Source organism: Sorex araneus, chromosome 9 (genome assembly GCF_027595985.1).
Source record: "Sorex araneus isolate mSorAra2 chromosome 9, mSorAra2.pri, whole genome shotgun sequence".
NCBI classification, from domain to species: domain Eukaryota; kingdom Metazoa; phylum Chordata; class Mammalia; order Eulipotyphla; family Soricidae; genus Sorex; species Sorex araneus.
In genome coordinates, this window is record NC_073310.1 from 22222187 (window position 1) to 22239115 (window position 16929).

At 40.2% G+C, this 16929-nt stretch overlaps 1 gene segment (V, D, J or C); it reads left to right on the forward strand.

Annotated features, from left to right (window-relative positions):
* The first annotated feature begins 13429 nt into the window (after positions 1-13429).
* On the forward strand, positions 13430-15401 carry LOC129407086 (immunoglobulin lambda variable 2-18-like). The segment is given in 3 exon segments: positions 13430-13475; positions 13588-13919; positions 15348-15401. Coding segments are annotated over 3 exon segments (432 nt in total).
* The last annotated feature ends 1528 nt before the right edge of the window (positions 15402-16929 follow it).

Below are 16929 nucleotides of genomic sequence, written 5' to 3' on the forward strand. Positions count from 1 at the left end.
CACAGAAGCTTTTATCTGAGAACTTGCACAGAAACTCCTACTCATCCCATCCCATCCCTCCCATCCCCGATGAATTGCTAAATTCGCCCCCAGTAAAGCCTTTTTCTCACTACATTTTAAGAGCTTTGTACTAAAAAATCAGAATTGCATTCATAGCCTGCAGAGCACAGCAGAGAGACACAATGAGGATACAGTGTAGAAGTCCACCAAGCTTAATGAGCTAGGCTGGAGATGCCTGGAAGTCTATACCAGCACCAACTGGTTCTATAACCTCTCCAGCCAGAAGTAATCCCTGAGCATTGCCAGGTATGTCCCCAACTAAATTCAGTTTAGAAAAACAGCTGGAGTGACCATACTTATATTAAAATAGATTTCAAAATAAAAAAGTCAATGTGGAAGGAATACAAACAATCATCATGTCATGAACAAGTGATCTGTTCATCAAATAGAACTTATGCTCCTAAACATACTTTTACATGATGGTAGATCATCAAGATATTTAGAGCAACCTGTGTAGGCCTGAAAAAAAATACGACAGCAATAAAATAATAGTAGTATATTTCAACACCACTCTCTCATTGTCTGATAAATCAACCAGACAAGAACTCAATAAGAATGCGTGTATTCAAAACATAAGTACAAGAACCAGAACGATAGTAAGCTGGTACTGTGTTTGCCTGCAGCCAACCTGGGTTCAATCTTCGGTATCCCATATGGTCCTTCAATCACTACCAGGAGTAATTCCTGTTACAGAGCAAGGAGAGCAACCCCCGAGCATCACGAGTGTGACCCAAAGGGCCGGAAAAAAAACAAACCATGGTGCTCTCTTGCCACTTTCATCCTGTGGTTTAGTGCTGCTTTCCACGTCTGGGGTGGCCAAAAGCATTGGGCACACGAAGGAGAAAATGAGGGCCAGGCTGGTTGGTATCAGTTACAGTTTATTCCAATCTCTTCTCCATTCTCCTCTGATTCTCCACCACCCTTCACCTCTCTTCCAGCTTTAGTTATATCCCCAAATCATGAAAGGTTGGGTAGAAATTACACATAGTTGTGATCATAGCATCAATAGATGTAAGGTCCTTTCCTCATTGGAAGCTTTACCTAGGACAAATTCTCATTCAGCAAGATGACCTACCTAAGGGTGAAATACCATCTAGGGGTGGATTTCTCCCTTTCTTAGTTGTACAACCAATTAACCATTCATCTTAATTCTACTTCTTAATAATATTAGTCACTTTGTATGGACACAGTAAGAAATACATTGAGCTTATAGGGTGGCTGTTCTGGGGACATCTCGCTATATAACTCAGACTACAGTGCTCAGGCAAGAATAGTCTTTCCCAACCCTGAGCAGGTTCCTAATCCAGTTGTTAATCTTTGGATCGTGACAGAATTTGTTCATGACAATGCTGTTAACTTATAGTTCAGTATTATGGTGCTTGGTCTGGCCCATTTTGATGCCAGGGTAGCTCACAGTTTGTCCTGGGTCCATCCAATTCCTTGTCGGGACCCTGCTTTTTTGATGTATTAGGAACTATGGGCAACTGAGGCTTAAGTCAAGAAAACAGATGTCCAGGAGAGAATATTATTGAGTCAATTAACTCCCAAGTTACAAAAACACAGCATTAACTATCTTCCCGTGTCTATATAAAAAAGGACATTACTCTAAAGTAACTATGCAAAGGACATAAGAATATAAGAAAAGCAATATTTCACTTACAAATACAAACCCAGAATCCTTGAAGGATCTGACTTTATAAGTCAACAGTCTGATTAGTTGAAAAAGTTGATCAATAGGTTGGGGAAGCAGGGCACAGAGAGAAAAAAATACAGATAAACACAGAGCAATGGGAATACCTCAGGAGTACTGTGATTGGTGTAATCCAATAAACTTAAGCTCTCTGTGGCAATGGAGTAAGAACATATCAATGTTAAGCCTAAAATGTTTAGTGCTATATTCCAATAAACCGAGGAATGAGAATATCTCAGGAGCATTGTGATGGGTATAAGCAAATAAACCCAAGCCCCCTACTGCCAGGGAGAAAGGACAAACCAATGTTAAGCCTAAAAAGTTTAGAGCTTTATTCCAACAAGAAAACGGTGGTCTTAAAGGAATAAATTGAGAGGACTGGTCTAGCACATCTTTCTAGAGCTCTTCACCCCTCTTTCACTCCCCATAGTTGAGTACACCTTCTTCCCAAATAAACATAAAACATTCTCCAAGATGTTGGGACATCTTGGGACACAATATCTGTCTCTGTAAATTCAAGAAAATGAAAGTTGAATCAACTATGTTCCCAGACCAAGTTGCTTTGAAAATGAAAGTAATCACAAACTGAAACTGAGGTGGAGGGAGACTCAAATACTTAGATTTAAAATTTACTACTGAACAATTTGGGGAAAGTAGTTTTAAACAGGATATAAAGATATAAGAGAGGCCAGAAGATTCCTCTAACCTTCTGCTCGCTGCTCCACAGTCCCCGGTGAGGCCTGCTTCCCACTGATATTACTGGACCCATCTAGAACAGAAGGCAGAGTTCCAACAGGACAAAGAGCCCCACGGCGAGGAGAAAGACCCTCCCTCACGATGGGTCCCAGCAGCCTCCACACTGGACCTTCATCATTTTTAAGTCCCACATCACAAGACAGGCAGAAAAGACAGAGAGCAGTGTCCAGCTTTATCTCTTAGTATCTTCCAGAGCCAGGGGGCGGGAACTCTGGCAGCTCTAGTGGGTGTAACTACGACAAACACTCATCCTGACCATAAGAACACTAGAAATCCAATGGGAAAACACGTAGGAACCCATCAAGCCCAATGAACAAAACATAATATCACTGAAGCCAAAAATAACACCAGTAAATCCTCAGAAAGTGTCTTTAGTAAAGTTATGATGAGGATGTTCAGTGAGTTCAATGAAGCGATATCACAGGTAGTCAGCAAAGCACAAGAAAGTATGAAAGTCGAATTGAGAAGACGATTTCAGTCAGAAATCACAGAAATGAAAGACATGGCAGATGATATTTTAAAAAGTTGATAGAATCTCTGAATGTCAGAACAACAGAAGCTGAACAGAAGGTTGAGGTGCTCCAAGACGAGAAGGGGCAAACCACTAGAAAGCAGCAAAAGGTGGAATATACCCTGAAGAGAAATAAACAGCATACCAGAGAACTATGGGATAAATCCAAGAGGAACAAAATAAAAATCATTGATGTCTCTTAAGAACAGGAAGACAAATGTGGTAAAGAAACACTAGATAAAAAAAATTGATAATTATTTCTCAGAATTGATGATTACAGACATCGAGGTCCAAAATGCCCCTGTGGTCCCAGTGAAAATAGATCCAATTAGGAAAACTCCAAGATATATCATATCCTAAATGACAAAATCCCAATATAGAGAAAGAATACTGAATGTAGCAAGATCAAAAAAGAAACGTTCTCTCAAAGTAAGTCCCTTAAGTGGACAGCAGATCTATCAAAGTAGACTTTATGAATCAGACAAATATGTAAGGATATAGTACAAAAGCTCAATGAAATAAACATTTCACCAAGAATACTCTATCCAGCGGCCGGAGCGATAGCACAGCAGGTAGGACGTTTGCCTTGCACACGGCCGACCCGGGTTCGATCCCCGGCATCCCGTATGGTCCCCCAAGCACTGCCAGGAGCAATTCCTGATTGCAAAGCCAGGAGTAACCCCTGAGCATCGCTGGGTGTGACCCAAAAAAAAAGCAAAAAAAAAAAAAGAATACTTTATCCAGCTAGATTTTTATTCAGATTTGAAGGAACTATACGAAATTCCTCTATATATTTTATAGAGAGAAATATATGTATTCTTATGTATACATATATAACATACACATATATATGTATATAAAAACAAATATATACATATATATGTGCCTCTCGGAGAGCCCAACATGCTATAGAGAGTATCCCACCCACACAGAAGAGACTGGCAAGCTCTCCGTGGCTTATTCGATGTGCCCAAAAGAGTAACAATAACAGGTCTCATTCCCCTGACCCTAAAAGAGCCTCCAATCATTGGGAAAGATGAATAAGGAGAGGCTGCTAAAATCTCAGGGCTGGGACAAATGGAGACGTTACTGGCACCCACTCTCAGAGCTGGGATGAATGGAGACATTACTGGCACCCACTCAAGTAGAATGGTGAACAACAGGATGACAGTGATGACAGTGATACAGTGATACAGAAATTCATGGACAGGCAACAGCATAGGAAATTAGTAACCTTGGAACTAGTTTTCTAAGAAGTGTTTAAAAAGCTCCTTTAAAAGGCAGGAGAAACTTCCCATCATGTGGCATTAAGAAAGGTTAAAAACATAGTGTCTCATGATCATAAATTGACTTGTACTGCTTTTTTTGACACTTCTACCAATCATTTCTTGGTTTCATTGGACCAACTGTTATGAAATACATTTGGTATATGCCTGCCAAGTGGGTGGGATGGAAATAGGGGATATTGGTGGAGAGAAAGGGACATTAGTGATGGGGTTGGTGTTGGGATATTGTATTCCTGAAACAACTCTATTATGAACAATCTGTAAATTACAGTGTCTCAATAAACATTGATAATTTTTTCAGAACAAGTTTCTCATGAGGGTAGAGGATGGAGGGAGGAAGATTTCTGGAAACAACAATGAAGAAACCAATTATAAGAAACATGGGATACCACAAATACTGCACTGTACACATAGAAATGCAGAAAAATCAAGCCTGCATTTCTCTGCCTCTCTCTATCTCTCTCCATGTAACACATACTGAGGGATACACTATCCAGTCTTGACTCGGGCTAAATATCAAAGCAGGATAAAATAAAGTTACAAGTTGAATTAATACAAAGGAAATCTGAAGAGAAACGGAGACAAAATTGTTGTCTATTGTTGCTGGCAGGTACCCTTGTTTGTTGAAAGGTCTCCCTCCCTGGTGTGTGTGGGTCGGTGACCTGGGAGTCACAATCTGCTTCTGAGACTCAGGACAACAGATGCTTCAGCACAAACAAGTGTGATTTGGGTGGTGACAAGTATGTACCTGAGAGAATCACCACCAGCAAACAACCATCAAGAGCAGGAATTTACACAAAAGGGTAATTTAACTTTGTCAATGTTAGAGAGAACCTGAACATGGGCATGTCCTGGAGTGACACGGTACTGAGTGGTCATTGAGGCAGTCATATTATAAGCAGAGATCCAGAGGATTAGGAAGGACGTGAATGTATGCAACGTCGGCACATTTATTTTCCTCTTCAAGTCAAGAACCAAAATGTTTGTGCAATAAAAATTTATATAAAAGATAATTAATTTGCTTGATAGTTATGCTATGCAGAACTACAGAGGTGCCAAAGGTAGCCTATTTCTGGTTCAATCTCTGGCACCACATCAGTCTCCTAGGATTGGCCTTGGGGACCCAGAGCACCACCATAATGGCCTTGGTGGTCCACAGCACCCTACAGCGTACTTGGTCCACAGCACAAAGCAGCCTGGGCATTGAAATGCCAGCCCTGTTAGCAGATTATCACTGGGAGTGTCCTCCGTGCCCCCATGAATGCCAAAATAAGAAAAAAAGTCAAGAGAAATAAGAATGAATAATAATGATTTTTAATGTAATGCAGAAACATCTGGAGTCCCAGGCCAGGCCAGAGAGGGGTGAGCAGAGGCAGGTGCAGGAAGCAGCTTTGCATGCAGGCCCCTCCCTTCTCTGGGGCAGGGGAGGGATAAGAGCTGGCAGAGAGCCAGGCCCAGGGTTGGGGTGTCAGCAGGCAGCACTCTGGGCATCTCCATCATGACCTGGCCTCTTCTCCTGCTCAGCCTCCTCAGCCAGGGCCCAGGTGTGGCTCAGGGAAGGGAATCTGATAACATCTGGGCTCACCCTTTTCTTCCTTCCTCAGATTTATCTAGAACCAACCTGAACTCATCAAAATGTGTTGGGTTTTTTTTCAGGGATCTGGGCCCAGTCAGCTCTGACTCAGCCTCCCTCAGTGTCTGGGACTCAGGGACAGACAGTCACCATCTCCTGTACAGGAACCAGCGATGACATTGGGGGATATAATGAAGTCTCCTGGTACCAGCAGCAGCAGGGCACAGCCCCCAAAATGCTGATATATAAAGTCAACACTCGGCCATCCGGGATCCCTGATCGATTTTCTGGCTCCAAGTCCGGCAACACAGCGACCTTGACCATCTCTGGGCTCAAGCCTGAGGATGAGCTTGATTACTACTGTTGCTCAGGCAGAAGGGGTGGCACACGCACAGTGGTTCACACTCATAGGGAAGTGATACAAAAACCAACTCTTAGTCATCTCATCCTGCTTCCCTAATGAACTTAGATTTTCATTTGTTTACACATTAATTTTGAAATTGAATCATTCTAAGCTTATGTTTTTGGATATTTTTAAATTATAACATTCTCCAAATTCTTTTATATTTAGTCTTTTTGCTGCACTTTATATTTGATTCCAATTCTCTCTGAATTTCTATGGTATGCAGGCCTGCAAAATATTAAAGTCATAAACTTTTTGAGGTAGTCTGAATATCCACCTATAATGTTGGAGAGTTTTTGGATCAATTGGCAGCCCATAATTTCAGTCCTTTAGACATGTGTTCTTATAGTTTACCTTGATACATCCATTAATATTTTTATTCCATACTATATTTCTCCTCTTAAGTAAAGAAACTTCCTATATGCTATCAGTTTTTTCCAATACTTCTCCTCCTGAACTCTCTACATAAAAAATATTTAAAATCAATGTCAATGCATTTGCCTTGTTTTAGGAGTTCATATATTCCTGTTAGGGATTCATATAGAGTATTAGTCATTGAATTTTTCTTAATGATGCCAATATATTCTAGTTCATTAATCCTGAAACCTACATAAATTAATTGTTACAGATAATTAATAGTTCCCTTTATCAAGTACAAATCATTTGTGACTTGATAAATTTATCAATGAATAAAATTAAGCACCAGTTTCTGGTGTTTTCATTCACAACACACAAGCATATAGACACTTGAAATCTTTTAAATAGGACTATCCAGAACCAAACTGAAGCAAATGAAATGTGAACACGACTAAGTGCTGTGGAATTTGGAGGTCCAAAAATTTCAGGGTCTGTAGACCTGGGATGAGTCTGCAGGAACCTTAGTGAAGCCATGAAGTTAGGTCATAAGCAGTCTGCCTGGCGAGGACTGTCAAGTGGTGCGACTGCAAGAGCTTGGTTACTGGGGAACATGGCCGGCCCCCTTCCTCAAGGGAGCTCCAGATTTTAACCACGGGAAACCAGTGTGCCTATGAATTTCAGTTGCTTCAATTGCATTTTCTCAGAGGTTTAGGTCATGAGTTTGAAGAGCAAGACTGATAGGTGAGTCAACATGACAGAAGTGTCACAGTATGCTTATATTTAAGATGGCACTGTGCTGTTTTTAGACTTTTAAAAATTAACAGAGTAAAAATGAAAAAGAAGACCATAAAATGGGCACTTTGTAGAAATCATCTGTTTTTCTTTTCTTTCAATTTACGTTGTCTTTTTTGGATTCTGAGGACAGAGAAAGAGGTTAGGAAAGGACTAGAAAGAAACAAAGTGGTTTTCAATTTTTTCATTTCCCTCCAAGTCTCTATGTTTCCCAACACAGAGGAAAGGAAAGGGATTGGAGGAGAGGATTTTCAGCTCAATTGTGCCTTTTTCAGTTGTGCCTTTTATCAGTCTGTGTAATGCAGCATGTGGCCACCAGATGGAGGTAAACAGCTGGGTCGGGAAAATTCCTTGCTGTGGTTTATTCTGAAAATTATGATGTATCATAGATGCCTACAATTCACTCTACCTAGAAGAAATATGGATGGGAGTACTAGTTTGGTGGCTATTGTTGAGTCCAGAGGCACAAAGTGGAAAGCAGGATGTTCACAACTTTTGCTGTCTCTTTATATGCAGGAGTTTCCCTCCTATTCTACATTTTATGATCCATCTATTGAGTGATAACAAAGGACTGGAGTGATAGCACAGCAGGTAGGGCATTTGCCTTGCATGAGGCTGACCCGGGTTAGATTCCTCCGTCCCTCTCGGAGAGCCCGGCAAGCTGCACATGGTGTATTCAATATGCCAAAAACAATAATGTCAAGTCTCACTATGGAGATGTTACTGGTGCCCACTCGAGCAAATCGATGAACAATGAGGCGACATTGCTACAGTACTACATATTGAGTTAGTCAAATAGCTGTCCTCTCTCTGTGTGTTTCAAGGGCTCTCCACTGCTTGGAATGGAGAAATGTTGGTATGAGCTCCCTACAGCTGGAGTAGAACCTGATGCTGAGAGTATTATTTAACTTGACCTTAAAGTGGTATTTTATTAAAACAATGTTTTTGAACTTATAGTTCTCCTTTCCTTCTTAGTTGCTTTAGTAGTTGTTTTTGTGTAATGTCTAAGGGTTGTAGACACACTGACCTTGGTGCTTTCACATTGAGTCGTGTTGCCTACAGGAGCCACACATCAGATTTTCGTGCTCACACACTCAGCACTGTGATCCCTGGAGCAGTATTTTTCTGCTATAAGAGTTCACATGTCTCTTAGTACTAGCATGCCCTCGGTTACAGCTGTTTGCTTTGGTGTTCACATCCACCTGGATGATGTATTGCAGAAAATCCCATGTGGTGCTGAGATGTAGGCAGCAAAGCTTCCAATTTGAAACAGTAGATCTTCTAGGATCCTGTTCAGAACATGTGGTGGCACTGGGTGTCAACCTGGAAACCTAAGTCATGCCCAACAGGAATTTTAAACAGTAAGCTAGTTTACAGACCCTAACTCAGGTTTAGAGCACAGGTATAAGAGAATGTGAAAATTGAAGAAAAAGGAAAGACAAAATATGAGAAATTGAAGGTAGATTTCCAAGTCTTTAAAAGGATAAAGAGGGGATATAATTTTATGTTGGACTTCACTGGGCAGGATGCAGAGGAAGGTTCATATTAATATATCATTTATATAGAGAGATTTATGTATCACTCACCTGTACATTCACTAGTTCATTGAGCTGAAGGAAGCCCAAAATATTGAAACTCATCTGTGGTCTAATAAATGTACATGAAATAAAACAACAGAGAACAAAGCATATCATAGGATACAATACTCTCAATTTGCTTCCTATTTCATTTTCCCACATCTCTTCCCTTGACTGCAGGGGATGACTCGTGAAAGGAAGTGCTGGATGTTTTCCCAGTTGATTAAAATCTTTTCTTTCCTGATCATTTAGTTCAGAGAAGGAATGTTCTCAGCATTCTCAGGGACACACAACTGCCATGGCATTTTATGAGAAAGCCTCTTCTTTTACGAGAAATCCCTCTTGCTTCTGCACCTTCTACTTGGAGGTACCTGAATGATTTCAAATAAGTAGCAAGAGCATACAGCCGCACATCAATAGACCCAATGCAAAGATCCCAACTTGAGCTCCTTCATCTACAACTTCACTTCTATTTGTGTCTTCAAAACTCTTGTGGCCACCCTGGTCAGTGTGTATACATTTAGGAATATGAGTTTTCTGATTATTTGAATTATAGAGTTATATGTATTGCTTCTATACTGGTGGATTTACCACTTGGAAGATTATATATTTATATTATCTTGCTATAAATTTTTATCAAATTTTATGGTATGTTTATTCTCTATTTCAAAAATATTTCTGTATGCTTCAATTTAGAGTGGATACTTTGTAGATATTATTGGGTCATTTTGCTCTTTTCCTTTAAATTTTTTTTTGTCTTTTTGATTTGAGGACAAGAGAGAAACTGGGAGGGTTCTAGAAATAACTGATGTGGTTAAAAACATGGAAGAAAAGGAGGAACTGTAGGGGAGATTTTCCAGTTCAATGTGCTTTCTTCATGAGTTTTGATGATGCAATAGATGGTCACCAGGGGGAAGTGAAGACCTTGGTCTGGGGAGATCATTGTGTGGCTTACCCTGAATTGTATGAAATACCAGTACCTGCCTATCCCTAGCTCTTCCTGGGAAGAAATATGGATGTGCAACTAGTTTGGTGGCTCTTCTTGAGTTCAGAAGCACAGAATGGAAAACATAAGGTTCAGTGCTGTTGATGTTTTTTGAAATGCAGAGTGTTCTTCACGAATATCTTATCATCACATTTTTTGTTATTAAAATAGCTCTTCTCTGACAGACATAGAAAGATCGCACTCATATGTGGAATATAAAGTAGCTGAGAGGTACAAGCTTACAATGTTGCGATTCCTGGCAGACATTTCTCTGGACTTAGTTACTAAAATACTAAAATACAGAAATCCAAAACTATGCTGCTGCTAGTGCGGCCTCCTGACCTCACATCTCTTCATTCTCAGCTATGGAAAACAAATTACCAAATGCTTTCTTTTCAGCAGATCGACTTTAGGGGGGAGAAACTCCAAATCAATAATAGTGAATTTCTTTTGTTTAAATATTGAATGTAATCAAAGTAAAGTGAAAGTAAAGTGAAATTTACCAGTTACATATGTGGGGTGGGGGGCTGGGGAGGTGGGGGGAAGGGGGGAGGTATATCGTAATTCTTGGTGGTGGAATATGTGCACTGGTGAAGGGATGGGTGTTTGAGCATTGTATAACTGAGACTTTAACCTGAACGCTTTGTAACTTTCCGCATGGTGAATTAATAAAAGAATTAAAAACAATAATAAAATAGCTCTTCTCTGAGTGTTCTTGTGGCTTTCAACTGCATAGCACAGTCATCCCATTGTTCATTGATATGCTCAAGTGGTTACCAGTAACGTCTCCATTGTGATTCTTGTTGTTACCGTTTATGGCATATCAAATTCGCCACAGATGGCATGCCAGGCTCTGCCGTGAGGGCAGGATACTTGCAGTAGGTTGCCAGGCTCTCCGAGAGGGATGGAGGAATCAAACCCGGGTCAGCCGCGTTCAAGGCAAACAGCTACCCGCAGTGCTATCGTTCCAACTGCATAGGCTAGAAAAATAGTGTGTGAATTTAGCAGAGCTGAAGAGGAACTTGTGGATGATAGTTATTTGACTCAAGTAAAGTTATCACTGTCACTATCACTTTCACTCTCATCTTGTTGCTCATCGATTTGCTCAAGCGGGCACCCGTAACCTATCCATTGCGAGACTTGCTTGTCACTGTCTTTGGCATGTTGAATACACCACGGGCAGCTTGCTAGGCTCTGCCATGCGGGCGAGACACTCTCGGTAGCTTGCTGGGCTCTCCAAGAGTCATTGAGGAATCTGACCAGGGTTGGCCATGTGCAAGTCAAATGCCCTACGGCTGTGCTATCGCTCCAGCCCCACAGTAAAGTGGGTTCCTTTTAAAAGTTGATGTATTTGTAGTTCTCTTTTCCTTTCCTTCTTAGTTTTTTTTGTTCATTTGGTTTTGTGGTTGATATCAAGGGCTTCTTATCACACTGACAATATGGTGCTTTCACCTTTAGTTGTGTTGCTCATTAGGGCCACACATTGGAATTCCCTGGAATCTATTTCCCTGGTGAAAATATTAATGTCTTCTAGTACTGCTCATCATTGGATGTTCCTGAGAGTTTTGCTTTGCCACGTCACCTGAATGTTGTATTGTAGAAAATCTCTTCTGGTTCCAGAATCCAGACATTAATCTGCCAATCTGAAACACAGAGATTCCAGAATCATGTTCGTAACATGTGGTGATACCAGGATTTGAACTTGAAAGCTTACTCATGCATGGCAGGCGTTGTGTATTCCAAGGTGTCAGTACTGAAAAAAAATTCAAAGAAAAAGACAAAATGTAAGAAATAGTATGTAGTTTTCCAAGCCTTTCCCTATCCCTCTCCTGCCAATTTTATTTAAATATTGTGGTTAACAAAGTTAATAACAAGACAGCCAATATTTGTTGTTAGAGGCAGCCAATATTCCAACACCAATCCCACCACCACTGTCACCTTTCCTCTACAATTGACTCCATTTTCCAAACAGCCGTCAATCATGCCCCATTGCTGGTGCACAATAATTTGTTTTATGTTGCTTTTTACTACTTAATGGAGAATGGAAAAGTCAAGAAGTATTTCTGTATAAGAAAATTTGTGAAATTGTATATCACCATTTGTGTATTAAGTCTTTGTCTGAGAGTTTCCTAGCAGTTGTTATAGTTTAGCCTCTTGTGCAATTTTTGTTAGTTCAGATTGCTAGTAATGTTTGTTTGAGATTGGTTGTCTTTTACATTACATTACCGTACAGTCTGGTGTGCTACGACTGGGATTGTTACTTATCCAAGATTTTGTAAGAAATAATGGTGAGATGTAATTTTATTTGGCATTCACAAATACAGTCTGGAGAGGTGGAATTATATTACATAGCATTAATAGAGAGAGCTTGAAGTATCATACACCTATATATTTATTGGTTCACTGACTTAAAGGAAGCCCAACAATGTTGAAACTATTTGAATAATATATAGTATAATATATAGAATTACATGTTATACTATATTCATTATATACTATTTAGTATGATGTATATCATATATACTGTATTGTTCATAGTATTGTAATCACTATATAAGGTAAAATAGAATTAAATATTGGATAATACAAATTCATAAGAAGTAACTCACTGTGTATATATACAAAGGCACAAAAACTGAGCTTGTCCTTCTCTCTTTTTCTCTTACTACTGTCATTCAAATGCCAAATTACAGTACATCATTTACTGTCTTGACTCTTGTTGGATGAGACAAGGAGAGTGGAAATTGATATTGACAAGTTCAAGAATGCAAAGGCAACATAGTGAGACACAAAGGGGAATATCATTCCTTGTGTTTTTCTGTATTGCTGTTTATTGCTTGGACTTCCTCAACTTGGAGCATCTCTATGGTGGGTAGGTGAGTGTTCCAGTGATCAAGCTGCCTTCGAAATTCAGTACTGCACATATTCCAGCACAAAGAAGTAAAGAAGTGTGTCAGGGAGCAGTGAAAAGTATGTACTTTGTAGTCCGAAAAGTAAGATCATCAGAGCAAGTTTTTTTCAGATATAGTTACTAACTTTTCTGAATATTATAAAATAACCTGTAATATGAATCCCATTGAGGTAATCTGTAGTGGTGCCCCAGGTTTATTGTTTCATGGAGACATTGTCACGTCCTAGCATAGTATAAGACACAGACATTATGAACACGAGGGGTTTCAGCACATTTATTAATCTCTGTAAATCAGGTATAAAGAAATATTTTTTCCTGAGAGAAATGTCAGAAGAATTTTTTTAGATGTCTCTAATATCAAGAAATTCTGAGACATCTAAGGTTCAAGAGGGGTGAGCAGAGGCAGGTGCAGGAAGCAGCTTTGCATGCAGGCCCCTCCCTTCTCTGGGGCAGGGGAGGGATAAGAGCTGGCAGAGAGCCAGGCCCAGGGTTGGGGTGTCAGCAGGCAGCACTCTGGGCATCTCCATCATGACCTGGGCTCTTCTCCTGCTCAGCCTCCTTAGTCAGGGCCCAGGTGAGGCTCAGAGAAGGGGCCTGGGAACATCTGGGCTCACCCTTGACTCCCTTCCTTACTTTCATCCAGAACTAGTCTGAACTCATCAGAGTGTGTTGGTTTTTTTTTTCAGGGATCTGGGCCCAGTCAGCTCTGACTCAGCCTCTATCAGTGTCTGGGACTCCAGGACAGACAGTCACCATCTCCTGTACAGGAACCAGCAATGACATTGGGAGATATGACCGTGTCTCCTGGTACCAGCAGCAGGAGGGCACAGCCCCTAAAATGCTGATTTATAATGTCAACTATCGGCCATCTGATATCTCTGATCGCTTCTCTGGCTCCAAGTCTGGCAACACAGCGACCCTGACCATCTCTGGGCTCAGGCCTGAGGATGAGGCTGATTACTACTGTTGCTCACTCAGGAGTGGTAGCACACGCACAGTGGTTCATTCTCATAGGGAAGTGAGACAAAAACCTGCTCAGTGTTCCCTGATGCTCCTTCCCTCTATATTCAGATATTTTTCTTTTCATGATTATTTTGAACTTAACTAATTACAAAATGATAAGAATCATAACATTCTTCATGTCCTTTAGTATTTGCCCAGTTTTAACAATCTTGCAAATTTGCAGCTCCTTTCAATTTTTTCTAATTCTCTCTGAGTTTGCATGCATATATGAGCATGCACAACAATAAATTTATATATGATGTGTGATAGCACAGTGGTTGGGCGTTTGCCTTTCACGCGGCCTACCCGAGTTCGATTCCTCCGCTTGTCTCAGAGAGCCTGGCAAGCTACTCGTGCGTATTGGATATGCCAAAAACAGTAACAATAAGTCTCTCAATGAGAGATGTTACTGGTGCCCGCTCGAACAAATCGATGAGCAACGGATGACAGTGATGATGATGTGAGATAGTCTATATACCTATAAGTTTTGAAAGTTTTTTGATAGAACTTGCACTCTATATTTTTTATTCTAAGATATTTTATTTTTCAATGTTACTAACTTTTCTGGGCTATTTACGTGTTCTAACATTATCTGATAGTTGTAGGTCCAATGGCCTTATAATAATTTTTATAGGGCACACTAATAGATGAATAGAAGGAAAAAATATCTAGGTAGAAATTATACTAGGACATGGAGTAGAGCCACATCCTGTACAAGCATAGTAAATATAAATACATTAAATCCAATAACACTGTTATTCATTTTAGTTCCTATCGACATCTCTGTTATGTATGGTTTACAGTTTCAAAATATGAGCAATAACTAGTAACTAGAAATCAAAACATATTATGTTTTGAAATGGTGGACACTGTCATATACCTCTGAAGGTTTACTATTTTCTTTTATACTAAATCTTGTTTTAATTTTTGACAGAGCAGGTAGTTCAATTACTCAAAACCCTAATTCTTCTTTCCTTGATGCAAATGTAAGATTCTGTTTCCATTCAACTTTCTTTGGTCTCATTTGCAGTGTTCTAGGCAAATTCCAACACTTTGACAGGGGTTATCTTGTTTTGAATAATGTTCACTAAGGTTATATACAGTGACTGGCCCAATAACACCTCCTTTATCATTACAGGAAGGACAATATACACCTTGTAAACTTTTTTTTTTTTTTTTAAGGATTATATTTTATTTATTTATTTATTTATTTATTTGCTTTTTGGGTCACACCCAGCGCAATGCTCAGGGGTCACTCCTGGCTCTGCACTCAGGAATTACCCCTGGCCGTGCTCAGGGGACCATACGGGATGCTGGGAATCGAACCCGGGTCGGCCACGTGCAAGGCAAACGCCCTACCCGCTGTGCTATCGCTCCAGCACCACACCTTGTAAACTTTTTATTTGGCATCTTATACTCATTTTCAAAAGGATTTAAACTTTAGTGCAGAAAAGCAGCAACAGTAATTGAGTACATCCATGATACGTTCCTCTCATAAACTGTATAAAGCTTAAAATAAACTATTCACTAGAATTTGTTTCACAAATAATATCTTTTTTCCCCCACTACTCACACAATACCTTACAGTTTAATTTTCTTTCTTATAAGGAACGATATCATCAGCTATAAATAATTGCTTCAGGTAGCAAGCGGCACCCTGGAATCACTCCGGCTAGGTGGGCTCTACTTTGGGCTCTATCAAGGATATTATAAAACATTTGTATTTCTTTTTTTTAAAGACCATCAAAACTTTTTTTTTTTAATGAATCATCATGAGGCACAGTTACAGACTTACAAACTTTTGTGCTTACATTTCAGTTATATAATGATCGAGTACCCATCCCTCCACCAGTGCCCATTCTCACCACCAATGTTCCCAGTATCCCTTCTCCCTGCCCCTGCACCCCCACCTCTGTGGCAGGCGCATTCCCTTTCACTCTCTCTCTCCTTTTGGGTTTTGTGGTTTGCAATCCAATGTTAAGTGGCTATCATGTTCGGTCTATAGTCAACTTTCAGCACGCATACCCCATCCAAGCATCCTTTACTTGGTGGTTCCTTCTATATCTGAGCTGCCTTTTCCCCCAGCATGAGAAACCAGCTTCCAAGCCGTGGAGCAATCCTCCAGGTCTTTATCTCTACTATTCTTGGGTGTTAGTCTCCCATTCTGTCACTTTATATTCCACAAATGGCACTCCACAATTTCAGTCACTTTAGATATTTAACTCAGAGGGACTCATTCACCCCAACAGAGCCCTAGCAGCCCAAACCTTCCAGATTTCAATATCCATCATATTCCGGGCTAATCTCCACAGGCCGGAATGAGCCACATCCGTGAGTGAATTTTTTGCAACACTCAGGTATGTGGGTTTTGTGACCAAATGTCCAGTCTCTATTGAACTCCAGCATGGGTACCCCTCCATCTCCCTGTACTTCCAGGAGCCTGGAAGTAATACCTACAAACTGCCTCTGTTACCATGTAAGCTCATTAACTGATATGATCCAGAGACTCACAAATAAATCTCAAAAGAGAGCAACAATCTGCAGAGATGCTTCTGTCCCGAAAGTCATCATCCAGTTAAAAATTTAAGTCCAGCTGTATCAATGTATTTAAATTTTAGAAATTCTGGAATCCAAAGACACAAATCTCATTCTTTACACCACTGACATACCAGGAGTAGCACACCACATTGGGGTGTAAAGCAGAAGGCAACTTGATTTTATACATATATATACATATATATATGTTCGCAACATATCTCAACCTGTAACTGCATGGTAGTAAATCTCTTATAAAAAGACTTAAAGGCACCAGGTTGAGATACAACATTCTTCACACACTTTCTTCTAGATAAAAAAATTTTGATCAATTTTATTGGATTTTTCATAATAAGCAATACAAAATAAATCATTTAGGGCCTTCTTCTGGAGCAGGTGTGGGTGGTAGATGGGAATATTCAAAATTGGTCATGGAGGGTCGGAGCAATAGCACAGCAGGTAGGGCGTTTGCCTTGCACGTGGCCAACCCG